Raw genomic sequence first — 23,128 nt, forward strand, 5'->3', positions numbered from 1 at the left:
TTTGTGCACCACATCAGCTGCTCCACTTACAGATAGGTAAAAATGAGTTTACATTACCATTACGCTTGATACAGTGTCTTTTCAGTCTGGTTTGTCGATTTAGAACGTTAAACGCACATAAACCAGGCGGCTCAGTGTCTGTTTGCCCTCGGCAACCGAGCGATCTTCGGCCACATCTAAAAACGTTGGCCTCACTCATCTCCGGGCGATTCTTCCAAGCCGCGCACGGGGCCCCCCGTTGGCCGAGAGCGCAACGACGCCGCGGTGACGCAAGCACTGCCTTCCTCCTCTCATTCACGAGCAACGCCAGCGCCGCCGTTCGCCCAGGTGGCTCAGCCAGTCGGCTCGATTCCGAAAGTCGGTTCCCAGTTTCAAGTTTGAACGGGACGACCGGTGTAACGTGCGCGGCGGTTTCGACGATGGAGACTCGCGACCGCGTGTGAGGTTCCCGGACGAGACTGGGCGCTCCTGCGAAGCATGGTCTGAGGACGACGGTCAGTGGCCCTTCGCGACGATGAAGCCCCGTCCGGCCTGGGCGTCGGCAGTCCTGCTATGCTGGCTCGTGCACGGATTCTCTCTCGGCGGCGGCCGTCCCGTAGAGATCAGAGACAGGCAGGTGTACGACTTATCGGGCAGCCCGCATCGAGTGACGCGCGACATAATCGTCGAAGACTCCGGTGAAATGGTCATTCAGCCCGGCGTCGAGCTACGCTTCGCACCAGGCGTGGGCATCGTCGTCAATGGAGTACTCAAAGCGCAGGTATGCCGATTTTCCTTCTTCGGCCGCTGTTCCGTCTCGCTCGGCGAACGGCCGAGATAGGATAGGAGCTTATCAGCGTGGCACGCCCGTGAAGCGGACCCCGCCGAGGGACCTCTGTGGCCGCGCGTTCCTTCGATTTGAACTTTTCCCGCTAGTTTTCTGCGCTTGTTTCGGTTTTCCGTGGTTTCCATCTAGTGCGTTGTGTAGCGGCGTCATTGCTGTCTTTCCTACGGGAATGAACGCCCTGGGAGCGTTCCTTCTCGAGAGGGAAGTTTTAGCCGGAGAAGTTGTATAACCTTGGCGAGATTATCCGGTCGCAGAGGATCTATGAAACGAGCTTCTTTTTTGTGCCTTAATTTGTTTGTTGCAAATTCATTCTTGCTCATTGAAGCCGATCAATGGCTGTTAGGTGCGCGCGCTGCTGCAAGCACTGGCATAATGTGTATTTGTGGACGCGGGGCCACAAGTACGCAGGCCCGTTGAGGACGTAGGGTCGCTGAGTAAAGATAATTAGATTCTACTGCACGTATAATCTATTCGAACTGCTAAATTTCACGTCTGGGACTTCAGCATCTTTAGGAAGATATTACATACCTTACAGCTGTGTACCACCATTTCATTTCCTTAAACTGCTTGCGGTACTGGTACCGAATTGCTGATACGTAACACGCGCACGTGACCGCATCACTGTGGTGCGTTTGCGTTTTTTGGAACCAGGTTGGCAACTTGGCTATCTGTTTTCGCGCTGCTTACGTGCGTCGACGACCGTTCGGCGTTGGTTGCATAGAGCGATTGGAGTTTCAAATGCATGACGTCAAAGTAAACAGGGGGCCATCTCGCAGGAGATCAGTGTCACGTTCTGCCTATGTGATCAGTCTGCCTCTACTACAAAGATACTCCCCATCGAATGAATGTGCTTTGTGGAGACTGCAGAGCGTTGTCATGGCGGTCTGTTATAGCCCCCTAGCTTTTCAACAGGCGCAGAAGGGGTTCGCGCTTTCATTAAACGCGTGCCCAGTGTATAGAGTGCAAGACGTGTGCGCGGAACGATGTTGGTGAGATCCTGCGCACACCGAGCCACAGGTCCTCGTGCCGCCCAGGTGCCGGCCGTCGTCCTGGAACGCAGAGGTGATGCACGGTGGGCGATGATGCGCTGGGATGAGCGCTCGTACAGCAACAAGATCGAGAATAGCGATCGGACGGGGCGTTTCTCATCTGACTGCCGCCCTGGCCGTGGAGGCAGGGGCGACGCGCCGCGCTGTAGCTTGCTGCGAGCGCCTCAAACTGGTTTGGGAAGGCTTCCTCGGAGCCCGTTGCCCTCCATAGGCTGCGCCCCGGCCGTTCGCCACCACTGCTGCGCGATCGCTGTTGGGGCCCCAGGGCCCGGTGGAAACACGTTCGTGCCGTGACCCCTTGACGTCGCCGATGCCCGAAACTGCACGAGCAGCAGCCCCCTGTCAAGGGCCATACAAGCTCCTCGATTGGCATGACAGCCACTCGGCGTTCGCTTTGTTGCATTCTCGCTCGTCTTGAAACAGCCTCGAGGCGTCACGTGTAGGCTGACCAGACGCCAAGGTGGTTTGCTGGAACCTTTGGACGACACTCGAGGGAGATCAATTTGGATTTAATGCACTCCTAGAACTTGTCTTGTGGATGTCGAGAGCCCAATATCTGTATGTCTTTTGGATGAGAGTGGTCATTACCTCTGTCATTGGTACCTATAAAGAGCTGAAAAGAGTGCGCCAAAGTACGCTAAAATGGCCTAAATAAACGCAGCGCAATGGATGTTAGTCCTGTATAGTGTTTCTCCGTGGTGAAAAAAATCAACTACTACTCCCGTTGCACGCAGGGTGTTTTGCTTAATATGAACACCTTTTCAAGGAGTGAAACAGCGGAAATACAACCTTTCATGTTATCGTGAATGCCCTTAAAAACTCGCTTTCCAAATGTCGAATATACCTTTTTTTCCGTTGCGTTCTTTTTCTTATTTTCATGCTTTTGAGTTGCTTAATGTTTATTTGCACCTACATCGTCATAAGAACAGCAGGCGATGTATTAGATGCAGTGCCGTGAAAATCTGGCTTACGTACAGAACAGAGCCGTGATCCGCACTGACCGCGTGAATTCTGAACAGCACAAACACCGCTCAAGCCATGGGTGTAGCCAAGGGGGTTTGGGGGGTTCACGCGCCCCCTCTTCGCCGAAAAAGTTTAGGTTGGTGGCGTATTATACACGCACACATACAAGCGCACGTGCGAACATACATAAAGTATAATGGAACCCGCCTCCACTCCCGAAAAACATTTTTGGCTGCGCTTCTGGCTCAAGCCAAATGCAGAAACTTGAGTCATTACCCGGTACAACATTATTATTTCACTCGATCATAAGTTCAGGTGTCAGCTTGACGCGTGAACACTGGTCTAAGTTTACAACCACGTTAATGGAGAGAGGAGAGAAAAAGCGTATACGTATACACTTACAGGGCACTGCATTTCGTGAAGGTTGAATTTTCAGTCCGGAACTGTCCCGCCTAGTGGTCGATTCCAGTGAGAGTCGGGGTGTGGCGTTACGCGGTAACCTATGGCAAGAGAGCTGAAAGAACGTAAAATGAGGACAATTGTTGCGCAGTGCGAGCCCAGGTGTGGCATACCGTAACGAATCGCTTATCATTTGTCACGATTGAACGGTGGTTGGTTCGCGAAACATCAGGAAAAGGGAGCGGAGTGTAAAATGAATACTGTTCATTACGGCCACAGGTTATATATGCACATAGTTTTTGAGTTGAGACACCACGCGTGTCTTGTCTCGCGATTTTTCCCCTGACAAAGCAGAATCATTGATTTCTACCTACGTACTTTTTATACGCTCAGTTCCGGTATAATGACCTATTGCCGAGCTGCTCTTACTGCTATAGAGTTACCGCATATTGCTCAGTATAGTGTACAGTAACTCTATGTATCTCCTGCTCGTTCGCACCCTCTGAATGGTTCCTGTGCGCATGCGCGTTATACAGTCTTCAATGGTTCTTACGCCTCGACTGACGTGTATTACCAAAAAAAAGTTTGGCAGGGTAACACGAGGGGGCCAAGTTTGGTGGAACTCGCGCTAATTATGGGCTCGTGAGAAGGCCATGTTTGCTGTCTTTTTGGCTTATTGGCTATTTCGCGATGTCAGTCTTCGCAGCTCTACAAAAAACGCATTTGGGATATTTTATTTCACATCTATTGTGGCTAAATTGTCGAATGAAACAAACTCGCATCGCATGTCTGCGTCGTGCGCAATCGTGTGTACACTTACTCGGCAAAAATATTTCCGCCGTCATCAGTAACCTGCGACTAGGACAGTTTACTATATACGTTGAAGAGCAGACTTCGTTCTTTCTACGCCAAACACTATTGGAAGAAGCGTAGACAATGACGCGCGCATTGCACTATGCGCATTGTACGACAAAAGAACGCAGTGCACGCAGTCGAGGCACTCAGTAAAGATAAGCGCGCCCCCCATTTCCTGTTTCTCTCTCTCTCTCTGGACAGTCTTGGCCTGGATTGTAAAGAGTCGCAAGTGCCCAGATAAGTGCCAAGTGTGTGTCGTATACGTTTAGAGGTCTGACTAGTTTGTAAAGCGTTGCGTTTGAAGTTTATTTTTTTGAAGTTTATTTTTATTTATTTCTGATACAGAAAGAGGAGTAAGAGCTAAAGGCCGTATTGCCTGACAGAGGCTCCTACTCCCATGCGCATTCGGCATGCGTGTACATGTTTGCATGCGATGCGAGTATACAAACAATAGAGCAACCAGAAAAATCAAAACATGCATGTACATAATTGTCACTGCAAATAAAGCATTACAGGTAGACATCATACATGAAAACTCTTCATGAAAACAAAGATATCATACAGACACTCCAAGAATATATACCTATACACATTAAATTGTGGTCAAATGGTAGCACAAACTGTATATGCGGTACACGTAGAAAATTAGACAGATATATTTTATTTATAAGTTATCGTGGAATGTAACAGAAAGTTCTTTATAATTTTTTTTAAAGCGGGGTGCATGAAAATCTATATGATGTTCAACAATGTTCAATAGCCGGGGTGAACAACATGCGTTGAACATGTTACTCGTATCAGGGCTATTGAGCTCGCTCTCACACGAAAGGTGCGTGCAAAAATTACGCAGGAAAGGTGTTCGAGCTTCTTGCCCACCACTTTTCTTTCCTCGCGCATTCGTCGGCGAAGCTGTCCTCGTGATTGCCACCAAATAGCCAAACGAGGCTATACGCATTCTTCTTCAGGCAGAGGCGTTCGGAAGCAGTTGAGCAACGCGGGCGCGTGCACTGCCTGCCGAACAACTCGGGGAGGCGCGCCGGGCGAATTTAAAAGCGCCCTGACCAGAATGCCAACGTTGTATCGTCCGGGTGGGTGTAATGGCGGCACGCCTTGGTTTGTGCCCAACGCGAGACCCCCGCGAACACATTTTCCCGCCAACGGCTCAACTACTCAGCCTTTGTATGCCTTCGCCTTTACCAAACGTTGGTTGAGTGTCTTGAACGATAAACATGTGCCGTTGTCTTATAGCATATATCTCCTCGACTTGCACGGGCCGGCCATCGCTACGGACACTTTCATACTACCCGTTGGCAGACTGCCTGCCAGTTGTTGAGGCACCGACAATTCTCATATCGTATACATCTGTGCGTCCGACATCAATGTTTGCTAAAAACGAAAGGCACATATCAACTGCAATTGTATAGTATGCAGAAACCACCAGAGAGCGATATAGTGAGAATTTATTACAAGGCACAGAGGTCGGCCTAAGCTATAGTACGCTTTTTAGAGCGCACTATATAGTAGCACGCTACAGCCTGCTACTCTACACAGGGGATAAGGGAAAGAGAAAAAAAAAGAAGGATGAAGATGATGGGGACAGGAAGAGGTGACGCGGATGTATTCAGTAGCAACTTAGCACAGTGCCCTACAGCTTAATATCCAGTCCAGTGTCTTTGATGGAATCTAGAATACTCTAACCCAATCACAAAAGCAAGCCGTTGGTTGAACTTTTATATTTAGTGTTTTGCCTCTTCAACAGTTATGTAGGTTACGAAACCATGGCGCAGCTTTTTATTTGTTGACGTGTCTCCCGGAGAAGATGGAACCGCGTCGTGTTATGTTACATGTAAAGCCACTGCTGTCTCAACGGATGAAACCCGAGCGCGGCGGGGCTCTGAATCACGCGCTTCTCGGCGCGTGTCTCGAAGGCCTTAATCGAGTCGCTTCTGATTTCTCGGCCGTGTAGCGGATCGGCGCGGCTCGTGCACGCACGCAGCCTAAACGCGGCCACGTGGCGTTCGCGCGCGTTGCGCCCGGACGCGACGCACTCGTCCCGGCGGCGCTTTTCGGCGTCTTCGACCGTTCTCGTCCAATGCCGCACTCAGTCACGACGGAGACGTAGCGAAAAGTTTCCACAAAAGCCCCACGACCGAATTGCGGTCGGGCGGCCGCTGCTGACCCGCAGGCCTTGCTGCGCCTATACATGCCGCTTTCATAGTAATACGGGGCATGCGTGTCAGAAACTCGACCGAAACACCCGGATTGCGTCGAAGGTCAGGAACTCGACTCACGACGAGGCATTCTCTCCTGTTTTTTTTTTTTTGTTTTTTTTGCACATTTTTCGTGCACCTTCGCCGCAACGGCGCATTCAGTCTTTCTGGTTCACGCATTGTGTCGACATACCTGTTGCTATATTACAGTGCAGAGTTGGGTAACGTGCTTCAGGTTGCTGTGTTTCTCATGTCGAGGCGGACGAAGGGCAACAGCGAGCAACGATAGAAAAGACTCACATACTCTCGAAAGAGAAAATGTATCGCAGGTGTCGATTATTCAATCCTCGATAAGCGATCACATTTTTCGATGCTTCCATTCGAAACGTGCCTGTTTGGTGTATACGTTTGCAACGTAGTTTGTACGGGCCTCGGTTTTACAGCGTTACTCATTTTCAGAAACTGCAGTTTGCAAAAAAAAAGAAAAAAAAAAGGCCGTTTGTCGTAATAGCTCCGCGGGGGCCACCGTGGTGTTCTTCCGGGAGTTTAACGAATCCTCGGATCGCGCCTACGCGTTTTTCAGAAGGGGACGTTTCTCATGCACCCGTTCGAAAATACATACGGTCGATGTGCGCCTTGCACCAGCGTGACCACGCCCCCTTCCTCCTCGGTAAAAACCCGGATTTCTCGCTCGCTTTTGCTCTCGGTCGTCGAAACCTGCAGCACAGCAAGGGACACGAAGAATGCCCAGTTGGTACGGAATTTCACCTTATACAAGCACGCGCCTGCTTCACAGGGCGTTTCTTATGCCTATTGCCGCTGTCGCGGAACCATTCGGTTCTCACACGTCCATTCGCCTCAGAGAAGGACGGGGATATACGCATGGCGGCTTAACATTGCAACTTAGAAGTGCTAGCAGGCTGTTCTCTACTTTGAGGATAGGAGAGCTGGTGTGGGTGACGAAGTGTATTTGCGTATTTGTTTTTTTCGTTTGTTTCTTTGATGCAGTTAGTGGCTGCGCCATTTCGTTGTCAACAATACGAAACATGGCAAATTGTGACTATACATATTGGCTGTTGCAGTACGAACGAAAGCCTCTGTAGTTCTTGCCGCCCTCTTGAGTGGTCAGGAAAACACCGACATTTATTTGATGTCGTGCACTCCGAGTGCTGAACTCATTCCTTGTGGACCAGACTACGCTGCACCTCGTCACTCTCGTATGGCGCCACCATGTGCCACGCCTGCATGCATGCATCTATAGGGCGCGAAGACGTGTTGCGTGGAAGCCCCGATGTTCAGCTGCCGACATTTTGCTTCTTCTTATTTGCACCATTGGATGAAGCCATCCGCGCCCAGTGATCAGTCTTCGTCCACTCGGTCCTCTCCGATCGCAGTCCGCTTCCGGCAGGCTTGTGGTGAGTGTAAGCACGCGTAAGCGTGAAAACCTTGTCTTGCGCGGGGTTGAAGCATCACCTGTAGGGCGCGTCGCAGCCAATGATATACGCATGCGCAACGCATAAACTATGACGGTTGCGTGTGATATAGTGAATTGCTCACACGTCGAGAGGACACCGTGTTTATTTTTGTTGTGAGAGTTTCGTTGCAAGTGTGATACAACGAAGAATGAGTTCTATTCATTTGTAGCCAGATCTTGCACGATGCTCATGTATTTTGTCTTTTCTTATTTATGCAGCCGATTGTTGATATTATTGTTGTCATGTCCATAAAGTTAGACTTGTCAAGGCATGTCATAAATGTGTAGCCTAAACGTGTGTGAACGTACGTTCTTCTCAACCACCATAATTGACAACGTCACTTGCTTTCGGTAAGTAAAAGTCTGGAAGCTAGTAATAATATTCACTGAGGCTACATGCGAAAAACACGCGTCACCTACGCAGGTGACTCCAGGTATTCTCACTTTGACCACCTGGGCTTCGTTATAACGTGCTCTCAAATCTGAATGCACGGACGTTCTCGCTTGTCGCTCCCATTGAATTGCGGCCGCCGTGGCCGGGTTGCGAAAGCTAGTCAAAGAATTTGTTTACTGTCTGGTTCGAATCAAAGGTGCAGCGCTATTTCCACGGTGTCGTTGGGGACGGCGGGAAGCAAGGAGGGTTTCCGGCGCACTTGTAATGTGAAGCCGAGCGCCGGCTGCGTCACACGCTGCGCTATAGGAGTGGATGGCGCGGACAGCCGCTATATAGTGAAGAAGACGCCCTGATACGTCTATAGACCAACCTCTCGATTCCCAGCAGTCAAGCTTTGATCACAACAGCTGGCCAGTCCGGGTAGTGTCCGCGTGGGGTCCTCCCAGTCTTGGACAGTAACTAGTTACTAGTAAGGCGTTACCGGTAACTAGTTACGTTTGAGTAAGAGGAGCTCGTAACTGTAACACTGTTACTTTTTTTACACCGTAACTGTAATGCAAAATACCGTTACTATTACTTTCGCTTTTATAAAACAATTTTCCAACCTCAACACTCTTTAAAGACTGACGTTTAACGCTTTTCATTTATTACTACAAATTCCTTCTTTACCATATCTTCTCCACTTTTCAACTTTCCACAATAGGGCTCCCCTCGCAGTTTAGGGGAAGATGCCCCCAAGAAGAACATCTTCCGTGCAGAAGACGGTATTCGGAGTTTACTTGTAAACTGCATGTCGTAAAACAACCACGTTGCAACCTATTCCCAAGCTGGTGTCACTTTTTGAAGGGGAAGGGGGGCTCGTGTATTCTCTCTGTAACTAGAGCTTTTAGCTCTGTTCTTTGTGAGCCGGCGGTGGAGCGTTCCTTCACCCGAGGTTCCGAGCTAATCATGTTTAACAGGTGGCCAGAAAACAGCAGCACGAAACGGCTGAAGGTCAGAAGGCCGTGCACTATATATAGCAAAGCTGATATGCGGGGTTCAAACGTCCCAAAACCACCATATGATTATGAGAGACGCCGTACTGGAGGGCTCCGGAAATTTCGACCCTCTGGGTTTTTTTTTTAACGTGCACCCAAATTTGAGCACACGGGCCTACATCATTCCCTCCTCCATCGAAAATGCAGCAGCCGCAGCCGGGATTCGATCCCGCGACCTGCGCGTGCACTAGCAAATCAATTCTTTAAAACTCCTTTGTAACTGACGCTCATAGGTCTACTTCGACGGAACACATTCATTAATAAAATGACAAACGTTTCATCTGCTATGCAGGTGGAATCATCTGACAACGACAAAAAAAAAGTGCGTATGTAGGTCACACGTGTCCTTGCAAGCGTTTTCAGAAGTCCTCACCCTCTTTTTCGCTTTCGCTCATGAGAAAGTGCTGTCGTCACATTGTTTAGGTCAAGGTTATTCCTGCCAAGCAGTGTTCAATACGCTCAGTCTAAGAATGCGTTGCTTTGTGGACGTTACCAACCTTTCTTTTTTCTGGTCCTTTCCTGATCCTTTTAGGTCCCTTTCGCCAATGTAATATGTACCTTCGCTATTCCCACGTAGTCCTTACAGGCGATCCCGCACTGATCCTCTGCAGGGGTGTGGTCTTTGGTTTTCGCGAACACGTGTCCCAATCGATTTGTATGCTTAGCGGACGCAAGACTCTCCGAATAGAGTCTGGTACGTACCTCGAAGGCTTGGACAACATAAGAAATCGACGTCAATGATAACTGGACGTCGTCATCACTCGTTACGCAATTCCCTGTACGTTTTCGTACCTATTTATAAATTAGTTCATTTGGTATTTAATTCCCTACCTATTTTATGCTGCAACGAAAAAGTAACGACGGTAACTGTGACTGTAACAGAGTTACCTTTTTCGTTTAGGTAACTATAACTAACCGTAACAGTGTTATTTTTTGCTGGTAACGTACCCACGACTGGGTCGTCCCCTGCAAATATAGCGCAGCCTATCTTACCGTAATCGTGTTGGAAATGCTGTGCTGCGAATGCAGCAAGTTTCGCATTGGCTGCGTACGTGATAGCGTTAAAAAGCTCGTTTTGCAGAAATTCCGGCGTTGGTGCGGGCGTCGTTGGTTGTGAGCGAAAAATCATAATGTTGTGCGTGGCCGAAAAATTGAAAAAGATGCAACTAAAATCATAAAAATTTCCAGGTCCGAGTACATATATAAGTGACTTTTGAAAGGGGGAAAAGGAACAAATAAGCGCAGTTACGTTACTGCCTCTCTCTCAATGAAGGGCACCTCCACAGTTCTGCACAGGGGATGGGAGTAAGGAGGGATTAAAAAGGATAGGGAGGAATTCAAGGTATAGAGATAGAGAGAGGAGCAGGGACAGCCGCATACGGAAGTAAGGAGAAGTTAGGAAAGATGGACACGGTCGCAGAAGTCCAAGGACGGGGCACCACTCGGCGGGAGCTATTGTCGGCGTCTGGAGATGGCGTAGAGGGCGAGCCAGTCGGCCAAAGCTGGGCTGTCGTCGGAGATCGCGGGGGCATAACCGGTCGGCACGGAATCCAGCGAGCGAGCCCCGAGTAAAGATCGAACCCAGACCGCTTGCATGAAAAGCAGGTGTTCTACCAGCGAAAATAACGATCATGTTTTACAAACACATTGGTTCTGTGTACGGGGGATACGTGGAGGGCAAAATGCTGTAGTCTCGTGTGCTCAGATGTGGCAGATTTGGGGGCACGTTAAAGAACCCCAAATGGTCGAAATTTCCGGATCCCTCCGCTACGCCATCTCTGATAATCATATGGTGGTTTTGGGATGTTAATCCTCACATATCAATCAGCCACACTGCAACATGTAATATTGCGTGGTACAAGCGTACGTTGCCATCGGGTGCCCGTACATGTGATTATCATAACGCCTGCGTGGTTTGAAGCCGGCCACCCATCACAAAATGCGCACAGGTTATGGCGAGTTCGAAAAGCACGCTACCCATTACACTGAATGCAGCCATGTGCGAAAGCTTCACTGACAAAAGCCACTTTCATTTTTATCGCTTACACTGTAGTAATCTGCAATTTAAACTTCTCGAGTAGCCCCGCCGCGCTGGTCTATCTGCTGACCCGCAGGTCGCGGGATCGAATCCCGGCTACGGCTGCTGCATTTTCTATAGATTTGAAAATGCTGTAGGCCCATGCATGTGCTCAGATTTGGGTGCACGTTAAAGGCCAACTCCGGCGAGTTTTCGAAATAAACGAATCTCAATGAATTTCGCTGGGTACGTTCTCTTGCGCAACTACGCGTCATTTATGCCAAATTACAAGCTTGAGAGATGCGCTGATTGTTTGCAAATGAATTTTAAAGATTGCCTCGAAAAGCTCATCTCGCTTTCCAGAATTATTGGCGACACTGTCTGTGTGACGCCATGTTTGGCATGTCAACGGAAGTGGCGCGGCCGATGGCATCGCCACTTTGGCCGCTACAGCGTTTTTTGTGCTGGCCACAAGGGGATGGTGGCGGTGTTTGGCACAGGTATATCACGGGAAAGCTTTCTTCCTTCCTTGTGGTGTTTGGCCGGTGCTTCGCTGGTCGGACTTTCACTAGTTTTCATACTGCGCACCGGCGCGACTAGTATCCGGCCTCCGGTTCTTAACAAATAGTACGTCATCCGCAGACTGGGCACCCGGTGGGGTTTCGGTTTCGCTTTGCACATTTTTGGCTATTAAACATTATTTTCAAATTTCCTGAGCATTTCAGTTATTGTGGTTGTGACAAGAGTGTCTCAAAAACATAAGAACACTATTACCTTGACATGGTCGAAAAATCGCCAAAGTTGGCGTTTAAGGAACCCCAGGTGGTCGAAATTTCCGGAGCCCTCCACTACGGCGTCTTTCGTAATCATATGGTGGTTTCGGGACGTTGTACTCCACATATCTATCTAAACTTCACGAGGAATATTGTAGGATAAGACTACCTGGTTGAAATACGCACCAAGAACAGTATATCGCTATCGTGTTCAAATCTTAAAGGCGAAGCTTAAGGATTAAAAATCCACCCCCCCCCCCTTTTTTTTTATGATGCTGATCAATCCGTGGCGGGGAACGCCTACTGAGAGGGACCGGCCAAGGATTGCGATGAGTGGGGAAAGGAAATGTCATACGTCCTTTAGTGGCGTGTCTTTGTGCTAAACGTAGCGTTTATCAAAGGGTTGTCGACCACTGTGTGTCGCGGTGCGGCTTAGTTGTCAGCAAGCGAACGTGTGCGGGAGACCGTTGTGAATCAAACGTTTCAACTTAGCGTGCGTCCAGGCGGCAGCGCGTACGGGTATATATGTATATATATATATACACACACACTTCGCGTGTCCGGTTACTTCTGCGCACTCAGCGCGCGCTCTTGCCGATGACAACTTCCGTGCAGGTTGTTGTGACTGCAGCCGCTGCAATCCACTGATATGCGTCAGCGAGCGAGTTACCGCGCCCTCCATTCGTCATGTCCTTGCGTGTCTCGCTGGGTTTTTATCCTCGTACTAGGTGCTACGCACAATGGAGCACTGACTCATCAAGTGGCACCACTCGCTGCCGTCTTCTTCCTCCTACGCATGCTTCCGCCGCAACTCCTCGGCCAGCTCGGTTGTTGTGGTTGTTCGATCGGGCCCCATTCGACGACATCGTGGGAGCACTGTTTAGCCGCGCGCATGCGCTCGGGATCTCGTTTGCCCTCCCGAAACGAGTTATGTTTTTTTTAAAGATCTTTCTTGGGGACCTCTGACGTAAAAATTTTGATCTGTCTGTCTGCCTGTACATTTGTCTGTAAATTTGTCTGTTTGTCCACGCTTAACGGTACCGGGTACTGTGAACGGACTATAGCCCATACTCCAAACGGCCGACCCCATCCGCAGAGCCCACCAGTGTTGCTCGAGATTTAGCGTTCATACTTGTGCTATAGTCAATTAAAAAGCAATTATTGCGCATATCTGAGGCACCATAACAACGCGTATATATTCTGTATGTGCGTTTTTTTTTTCGAGTGAAACGAGATAAGTAAAAAAGAGATATTAATTTACGGCTATAGCTGTTATACTTACAACGAACCCTACAGAACCTTACCGGACTAACGAACATCAGAAACTATACTCAGTTATTATAGAGCCCGTGCGTGCGTTGCCACCTGTCGCTGTGCATAACGCTTGCCTCGGCGATGTTTGTAAAAACGTGCCTGTTTGCAATCGCCGTTCTAGACCTGCACATGTAGTACTTATATGTACTTAAAAATCGGATGTGTACACCGGATCTGCGTTTGTATACATTGGGCGACGTGACCATTATTTCTTGGTGTAAATATATAGACAAGTGGGTGGACGTCTATAATCTGAGAAACGTGCTAGGGACCGAAGAGGAAGGAACGATCGATATAGCAGTTGTATTTACCCATAACTAAAGAGGTTCATGCTGTTAAGTGTGCAGTCTGACTAACAGAACATTCTTGTGTGGAGACTGACAAGGGACGTCACAAGTGTGCTATCCTTTTTTTCCCCCCTTGTCTCACGACAATCGATCATCTGAGCGAAAACCAGCAATATTACAACTGCCACGACGGTGGTCTAGTGGCTGAGGCGCTCGGCTGCTGATTCGCAGGTTGCGGGATTGATTCCCGGTGGCATTTTTGGTGGAGGAGAAAATGCTTGAGGCGCGTGTGCTTAGATTTAGGTTCACGTTCAAGAACCTCAGGAGGTTGACATTGTTGCGCGCTTGAAGCCCTACAACTCTCCTAGTGACGTTGACATTTAGATGCGCCGAGACGGCGCATGTGCCGCCGGGGGTTATGCTACATGCATGTATATCGATATTCTAGGGGGCGACGCGCGTGTGTGCCTGACGAGGAAGACGAAGAGTTGTCTCCGCTCGATCGCTGGTGAACCGGTCACGCCATTACCGCTGGTTTTGAATATATCAAATCCCCAGCCTCGTTGCTACGGCGTCTCTTCTTTTCCGTAACAATATTTCCAGAGCCCTCCAATACGGCGTACGCCGTAGTGGTGGGCTGATTATGAGAGTGGTCTCTCATAATCGTGTGGTGGTTTTGGAACGTTTAATCGACAAAATTTTTATTATTACAATGCAATGGTGGAATATTTCAACAACGGCCCCGGACCTATAGAAATAAAGTGTAACTGTAGCCTGCATTAAAACATTCCTAATCGTCACCTTACACTCATATTAAGGATCATCACACGTAACACGTTTTGACAGTCGTATACATGTATGCACTCTCGTTTCTTCAGTATATATAACGCAGTCGCGAGAACGATAATTTTATCTGCAAATCTGCTCTACAGCAGTCAATCACGTCCGTCATGCGTGCGCATTTCAGTCAGGGCATGCATGTAGTCGCAGACCTGCTAGATAATTTATTGATTGATTGATTGATGGATTGATTGATATTGGGGTTTAACGTCCCAAAACCACCATATGATCATGAGAGGCGCCGTAGTGGAGGGCTCCGGAAATTGTGGCCACCCGGGGTTCTTTAACGTGCACCCAAATCTGAGCACACGGGCCTACATTTCCGCCTCCATCGAAAATGCAGCCGCCGAAGCCGGGATTTCATCCCGCGACCTGCGGGTCAGCAGCCGAGTACCTTAGCCACTGGACCACTGCGGCGGAGCCAGTACTGCTGGGTACTATGCCATCTATGCAACATTCTCTTTGTAAACACAGATGTGCTGGACGATGTGCCGTCCGCATGAAGCCCAATGCGGGAAAATCGAAAGCGTATCTGAGTCGCATTACTGTGTTTCCGGCTATATACGCCTTCATTTGTTACAGTCGCGTACTTCAAGCTCCCCAATGCGCATTTAAGGCCCTCATAGTATTTTAATTAAGGCGGCAGAACATGTACACCGAATAGCGCTCTTGTTGTTTCAGTTTAAATTCATGCGGACCAGATGGCACGTACCGTACGAAAATAATGACAACGCTCAAGCATCTATCAAACTGCCAGTGTGCATCAGTGGACGGGACATGTCACCGTTAATTATTAAGGCGAAAGCCCTAGAGCCCTCATCAAGAGCGAAAAGTGGGCCCCTGCAGCATCGGCGGCGTCCACACGAATGAGGTGAAAAAATTATCGCGTAATGACGGCTCCATATGACGTCTTTATGACGTTACAGGTCCCCAAAACTTGCTACTTCATGACGTCACATGACGTCATCATATTCCATCGTCACCTCGTCAAAGGTGGGCCGATTCCGCAGGCACTGCGTGACCACGTGACGCGCAGAAGGCTCCCAATGCCTCCTGTACCAGAGGAAGTGCAAAAAATCACGGCATATCCATGGAGTGAATGATGATAAGTGGGGCGAAGCTTCGGAGGGTTTCGTCGGCAAACCGTGAATCATCCGCTGGCCGTGTCCGTCCGTCTGTCTGCCTGCCTGTCCGTATGTCCGTCTGTCTGTATGTCTGCCCGTCCGTTCGTTCGTCCGTCCGTCCATGTAGTGAACACTTCAAGTACTGCCATCTCACCTCTTTTCACCATATATACATCATATACAAGTATCGCCATCTAGCGAACATTCCAAGGACTAAAACGAGAGGTGGCTACTACATACATGAGACGCGCGAACCACGCCTTAAGGAGCTTCGCCCCGAAAACAAATTGCTTAGATGGGTGTCGATCAAAGCAATCGACTGAGAAGAAAGAGAACGCGGCTTGCGCCTTCGAGTCGTTTTTGGTGAATGCATTAGGGACTGCTTTAGTTTTCATTGATTGATTGATTGATTGATATGTGCGGTTTAACGTGCCAAAACCACCATATGATTATGAGAGACGCCGTAGTGGAGGGCTCCGGAAATTTCGACCACCTGGGGTTCTTTAACGTGCACCCAAAGCTGAGCACACCGGCCTACAACATTTCCGCCTCCATCGGAAATGCAGCCGCCGCAGCCAGGATTGGGTCCCGCGACTGGCGGGTCAGCAGCCAAGTACCTTTGACACCACCACGGTGGGGCAACTTTTACTTCTATCACGGGCTTCCCATTGCTATCTATAAAACCCTCGGTTTCATGTAGGCTCTTGCCCGAGTATACACATTGGGGAATATCTCCACATACGATCAGAACATGATCCGTGTTATCTTGCTCACAGCGTGTACTTTTTTCGTCTTTACTGAATCTCGCTTTATAACTTCGCGTCTTCAGACAAACGAATCTCGCTTGAAAGAGCAGAGTGCTTCCCCCTAAATTATCGTAAATTGCCTCTCTCCTTAATTTGTTTGCCCTTTCGGTATAGTTACTGAGGGCCATTTTTCTCCATCGCAGCTATCCAGTAAATCCTTTCCGCCTCTATGAGTTTTTGTTTAACGATCTTTGCTGCCATATCGCTTACACTGCCAGCCGCATATTTGCTAGTCAGCCTCTTACTTATTTTTTTTTTTTCATTGTGTGTCAACGCTCTACCTTATATAGAAATAACGGAACACTTTCGCTGCCCATGGACTCGCTCGCTGGATTCCGTGCAGACCGGTTGTGCCCTCGCGATCTCCGACGTCAGCGTAGCTCTGACCTATTGGACTTGCCCTGCGCCACCTCCTGACGCCGCCAAGAGCTCTCGCGAATGGTGCCCCGTCCTCGGACTCCTGTGACCGTGTTTCCATCTTTCCTATCTCTCCTATCCCTCTTATGTCCTCGCTGACTGTCTCAGCGCATCTCTCTCTCTCTATATATAACTTTAATCCTATCCTTTTAATCCCTCCTCATCCCCATCCCTTGTGAGCTACTGTTGAGGTGTCGCACTCTGATGCAGCCAGTTACGGGGCTCACTTTTCTCTTCTTTTCCCTCTTATAATCACTTCTACCCTCGCCGCCCATCTATATATGCTCTTTTATATTCCTTATCCTCTCTTCAAACCTTATTTTCGTCTGGACTGTATTAATTTATTATCACTGTAAGTTCAAAACTTTAATGTTTCGGTGAGAATATTAGGCCGAGAGGGCGAAATAAGTGCACATATTTTTGGCTGGTTGGTTCATGACGACGAGAAAAAAAAAAGAACCTGTTTGAAAGACAGACCCCACAGCGGTGGTCTAGTGGCTAAGGTACTCGGCTGCTGACCCGCCAGTCGCAGGATCCAATCCTGGCTGCGGCGGCTGCATTTCCGATGGAGGCGGAAATGTTGTAGGGCCGTGTGCTTAGATTTGGGTGCACGTTGAAGAACACCAGGTGGTCGAAATTTCCGGAGCCCTCCACTACGGCGTCTCTCGTAATCATATGGTGGGTTTGGGACGTTAAACCTTACATATAAATGAATTTGAAACATAAACTGTGCCATTGCCTGCCGCTGTATAAACCGCATACAGTTGCAGCTCAATTTAACGAAGTGACGACAGAGCTCGAATCATTTCGTTCAACTGACAATTTTGTAAAATCTAGAAGGTAATTTTGCGGTCCTTAGTAGTCAAATATAGTAACGAATTATATTCACAGGCTACCACACATTGTTTTTGCCGGCAACCCACTCCTGCGCGTCTCATAAGTCCACAAGGTTAAGCCCGAGGACGACCAAGGCATAGGGGACACTCGAGTAACTAACTATATCTGCTACAGCCAGACCCGTAGCTAGGAGTAGGGGGAGAGAAGCTATCGCCACCCCCCCCAACTTTGCATAGAGGAGTGTACTTTACCGAGGACATTTATAAAAAATAGATGTTCTTCAAGGCCTTCAACAGATGCCTTCCCCGCCCCCACCTGCAAAAAAAAAAAAAAAAAAAAAAACTGGCTACGGACTCGGCTTCACTATGGGAGATCCGTAAGCTGTTCCGGTGAGTTTAGAAAAAAGTTGTTAACGATTTAGAGTACCTGGTACTCTGCGATGGAAGGGAAAAAAGCCGTCCCGCGGGCCTTATATTTCACACGAAGTGTTCACTAATTTTCGGTTGTTAACAATTGAGAGTACTTGGTACTCTATTATGGGAGAGCAAAAAGCCGTCCCGTGGGTTTCACATTGTGTTTAGAAAAATTTGTTAACGATTTAGAGTACTTTGTACTCTACTATGGGAGAGCAAAAAGCCGTCCCGTGGGTTTCACATTCTTCATGAAATGTTTCCTTGAGTTTTATCTTTAGTTACTTAATCATGCCCACATAGTTTTTCCATGGTCATAGCATAGAGTCACAGTTGTGTTACTGGTTTCATCTTCCAAACTGTAACATCCCAGTAAACTTTATCATTTACTTTGATATGGTTGTTCAATCAAACATATTGTTATGGATGGCAACGACGAACTTTTAAGTGATAATATGCGTAGTTCTCATATTTACCGACAAACAGCACTTGCGATGGAGCGGAAACCAGCTAACGCGACGGTGTTTCACTGAAGGGCTGGCACGCTGGCAAGCGATTTGACGACAAGCGGTTCGGAGAAGCCTGTCCCAGGAATGTGGACTTCCCCGACACCAAACACCTGAACGCTTTACATGCACAAAAATGCACGTCATAGCTGGTCGAATGGCCTCGGGCTTTCATCGAAAAAACTTTGGAATTTACAAACTACTCGTCAAATTTTAAATGCGAAGCATTTCTTAGCGAACTTTGGCGACTTTGACCGTATCTATCTATCTATCTATCTATCTATCTATCTATCTATCTATCTATCTATCTATCTATCTATCTATCTATCTATCTATCTATCTATCTATCTATCTATCTATCTATCTATCTATCTATCTATCTATCTATCTATCTATCTATCTATCTATCTATCTATCTATCTATCTATCTATCTATCTATCTATCTATCTATCTATCTATCTATCTATCTATCTATCTATCTATCTATCTATCTATCTATCTATCTATCTATCTATCTATCTATCTATCTATCTATCTATCTATCTATCTATCTATCTATCTATCTATCTATCTATCTATCTATCTATCTATCTATCTATCTATCTATCTATCTATCTATCTATCTATGTCGCTCACCTAACTACGCCAACACCAGAATTCGTGCGAAACGAGCTCACTAACACTATCGCGTTAAAAGGAGATGATGTAAGGTGGGTCGAAAAGATTGGAGGTACAAGTTGCCACTTTAATAACAGTGCTGGCTTCCCAACACAGCCGTGCTTCGTTCAGTAGAAAAAAAAGCGTGTCGTCAGAAGAACCTAAACCTGCAACTTGCTTTTCTAGCTTTACTTCTCAGAATTTTTTCATATTTTTATTGGAACTCACCTTTTACTAGTTTATTTTCCCCCTCTTATATCTTGTTCTGCGCTGCAGTGTTTCACCAAACAAGTTCAACAAAACACACCGGTGGGCTGACTGGTACCTTAGCCACTAGACCACCGCGACGGGGCCTGCTTTAGCTTTTCTTTTATTCACATACGCGTGAACGGGTTCAGGTAGAAACGACGCATTCTTTTTTTTTTTCTAGTTGCTGCGAAAATTTGGGATAATTGGGATAAATCCGGAAAGAGGCATATATTCATCTGTCCTATACCGCGGTATGCACACCCAACAGCACAAATCTGTTGAGGGCGAAGCAGCGAGCAATGGAAAGGAAAATGATAGGTGTAACCTTAGACAAGAAGAGGGCAGAGTGGGTCAGGGAACAAACCGTGGTTAATGGTATCATATAGTTGAAATCAAAAAGAAGAAATGGACATGGGCTGGGCTTGTAGCAAGTAGGCAGGATAACCGCTGGTCATTATAAGGGTAACTGGCTGGATTCCGAAAGGGAGACAGAAAGTTAGCTCCGTTGAGACTAAAACGTTCGCGGGTATAACGTGGCAACCGAAAGCATGAGACCGGGTTGATTGGCGGAACATAAGGATTGATTGATTGGCGGAACATGGGTGCGTGCTAAGGAAATACTTTGCCGCAGTTCAATATGAAACTGTTGCGACTAATCGACGAAATTTGTTTATTAACTTTTTAGTTACTGACTTGAGGGCAAGTGTTTATATTACAAAGTTGTAGTACGTAGCAAATTGTGGCATACCTTTTTTTTTTTTACCTATCAGATAGGTTGCCTGTACGGTTCGAAATATTCATGATCGAACTAGGCGGGTGAAATCGACACTGGTCGCCCCCGGCGCAACGAGAAGTTCGTACAGTCATGATTGCAACCGGGGTTCTCTCACACGCGCGACGTGGCACGTCGATCAAACGCCTATTACACGTCTCTTCAGCGTGTCATTCTCGTCTGCGAAGCGGCACTGTTGTGAAAGGGAACGCGCGTCATTTGGTATAGTGTGAGTAACCGACGGGGCAGCCTGAACGGCGTGTGTGTATACGTATACGCAAAAAAACTCGTCGACTGGTCTCGCAATGGTCGCCGCAGCGGGCGCCACGGCGAAAGTGGGACGCGCTCGGGGGAAACGGGCGGGTCAACTCGATCGCCCCGCAAATGATGCCAGTGTTTCACCTCGAAGGGCCATTCGCCGTGGTTCTGTTATTGCCCGTCCGTTCCGCGCATTGTCTCGCGCGTCAGCGACCACGCTTGCGATGCCGCGTCGGCAACCTTTATCGTCTTCAGGAGACGGCGCAGGTGCACGCTTATATAGCAAGAGTGAACTCGCGCTCCGCGCTCGGCCCGTCTCCTGGGGCTTGGTTGTGCAAGCATCTGCTTGCGATCGTCTGCCGCGTGTTGCGCAAGGCTGTAGTCGGTACGTTACTAACCCCCGTATTCAGAAACGCTCCTCGACTCGACTTTAACCATTCACTTGACAGAGTTGAGCACTGCGCCGCTACTCGGCTGAAAATGATGCTGCGCTACTAAAGAATCGCAGCAGATTATCACTGATATGCAGTGACTTGCTGCGCCTATAGACGGCGCTCCCATCGGCTTTCTCAAGTGAAGGTGAAGTGTTGAGTAAAGGGACGTTCTAGAATACGGGGGGTATGACAGGTTTTTTTCACCTGGAAGCGCGTTCGCATCCAAAACGTAGCCCCCCCTTTTTTTCCCCTTGGATGCGCGATACGTAACGGACGTGGCACACTTGACTATAGAACGTTTTCTCGCGTCTATTATTTATCGAGCAAACGCGAGTCCAATGTGCCCGCTGCAAGTGAAATGCGTGCTATACGTCAAACGAAGTACCCGTGTAATTTTTATACAGTTTTGGCCAGCAGAGCATCACATGGAAGTGTTTGGCTAAGAAATTTCTGTGTTTATCTTATTGTCGGGGTTAGTGTTGGAGAAAGTGGACAGTACTCGAAGGTTCCATTGTGCAGAGGCGGACTTGAATAGTTGATAACGTTTTATTTGGGACGAAAATGTTATGAGTTGATAGGAGGGCAGCCTGTGCCGGCAGCCGTCAGGTTTAGGGGCTGACCAATGAACCACTGCAGCCGGTTCATGCCAATGCTGATCACCAGTGGTGGTGATGGTGATGAGTCCAATGACCCATAGAGAAATAGCAAACGTTCGCGCTGTGCCAAGTAACTTCGTCTCAGGACAGTCAGCTGCGCACAGTAACTACGCACGTTAAAAAACTACCCATTCAGCTGTTTTTAACAGAGTCCACACGTCTACAAAAGTGAATACGGGCGGCTGGCGGCAGTGACTGCGACTCGGTCAAACGTTCCAGCCGGCCCAGTGCACGCGGAAAAGCAGGCCTAATGAAACCGTGTTGTGTGTTTGCTTAGACGAGGGGCGATCGGAGGGAACGTGGGCTCTATACCCCCTCCCCCTACAGGCACTTCCCCGCAGAACAGGCGAGTGTAAGACATGCGCTCACGCGAAGGCCCCTGGAAACGGACTTGCGTTGCTAAGCGTGTTATCGCTGTTCAAACACGCGACGCCGGGAGGAGTGCTCGTTGACGCCATGCGCTGAGTGAGACGTCGACGATACGATGACTGCACGTCGCTTCGCAGCATCCACGCCGGTGCGGGATATGTGAGATGTTGTGAACGCTACATTCGCGTCTAAAATCTCTTGACAATATAATTATTTGTAAGACGAAAAATATCCGTCGATTCTTATACTGAACATATTTTTCAACGCAGACTTCACAAGGGCATTTTACGCTAAGCGTGATTGTGAAGTAATACTCCAGCCGTTTAAGATCATATACACTGCATTTTCGATGCGGGTGAGAATGCTTGAGACCCGTGCGCTTAGATTTAGGTGCACGTTAAAGAGGTGGTCGAAATTTCTGGAGCCCTCCACTACGGCTTCTTTCATAATCATTTCGTGGTTTGGGGACGTTAAGCCCCTCCATATTATTATTGAGATCATATACACTGTCAGCAGTGCAGCGTATATTATGTTAACAATATACTTGTAGAGCGGAAGCATAACGAACGACCAAGCAGCGCTTGCCGTAAATGGGGGGGATAACTCACTGAACGAAATGCTTTGAGATGCATCTGAAAGGAAGCGTGGAATTCGCACTACAGCAAGGGTACGCATTGGCTGTTGTAACGTGCCGCGGGGAGGGGGGGGGGGGGGGGCTACGCGTGAGCGGCGCTTCGCCTGCACCTGGTGTGGTCGCCTAGCCGCAGATCCGGCCAGCTGACGAGTGGGAGAGAGGAGCCCGAAACGGCGCACATGCACGCCGTGCAGCAAGAAGGCGTCGGAGGCAGTGCGGACTTCATTTCTGTAGAAGACGGCGCGTTGTATGTGGAAGCCTTGAGTGCCCGATCAGATGAAAGACTCTGGGAAGACATTTATTTGCGAGCACTCGCAAGAAAATGTGGATCTTCCGAGACACCCTTAGCCACACTCCGAATGAACGTGATGTACTCTTCGTTAAACACACACACACACACACACACACACACACACACACACACACACACACACACACACACACACACACACACACACACACACACACACACACACACACACAGAGCGCTGGTGTACGAAAGAAGAAAGGCAACCTATATACGTGCGCTGTTTTTTTAAACTATGAATTCATGCCATCAA

General features: G+C 48.4%; 1 protein-coding gene across 1 annotated transcript in view; it reads left to right on the forward strand.

Moving 5' to 3' along the window:
- The first annotated feature begins 369 nt into the window (after nucleotides 1–369).
- bark (C-type lectin domain-containing protein bark beetle) overlaps nucleotides 370–23,128 on the forward strand; it is a 126,427-nt gene continuing 103,668 nt past the window's right edge. Inside the window, exon 1 of the mRNA XM_075877684.1 lies at nucleotides 370–760. Within this exon, the coding sequence (XP_075733799.1) occupies nucleotides 515–760 (246 nt within the window). The 5' untranslated portion in view covers nucleotides 370–514. The remainder of the gene's footprint in view (nucleotides 761–23,128) is intronic.

Source organism: Rhipicephalus microplus, chromosome X, assembly GCF_043290135.1.
Source record: "Rhipicephalus microplus isolate Deutch F79 chromosome X, USDA_Rmic, whole genome shotgun sequence".
Lineage (NCBI taxonomy): Eukaryota > Metazoa > Arthropoda > Arachnida > Ixodida > Ixodidae > Rhipicephalus > Rhipicephalus microplus.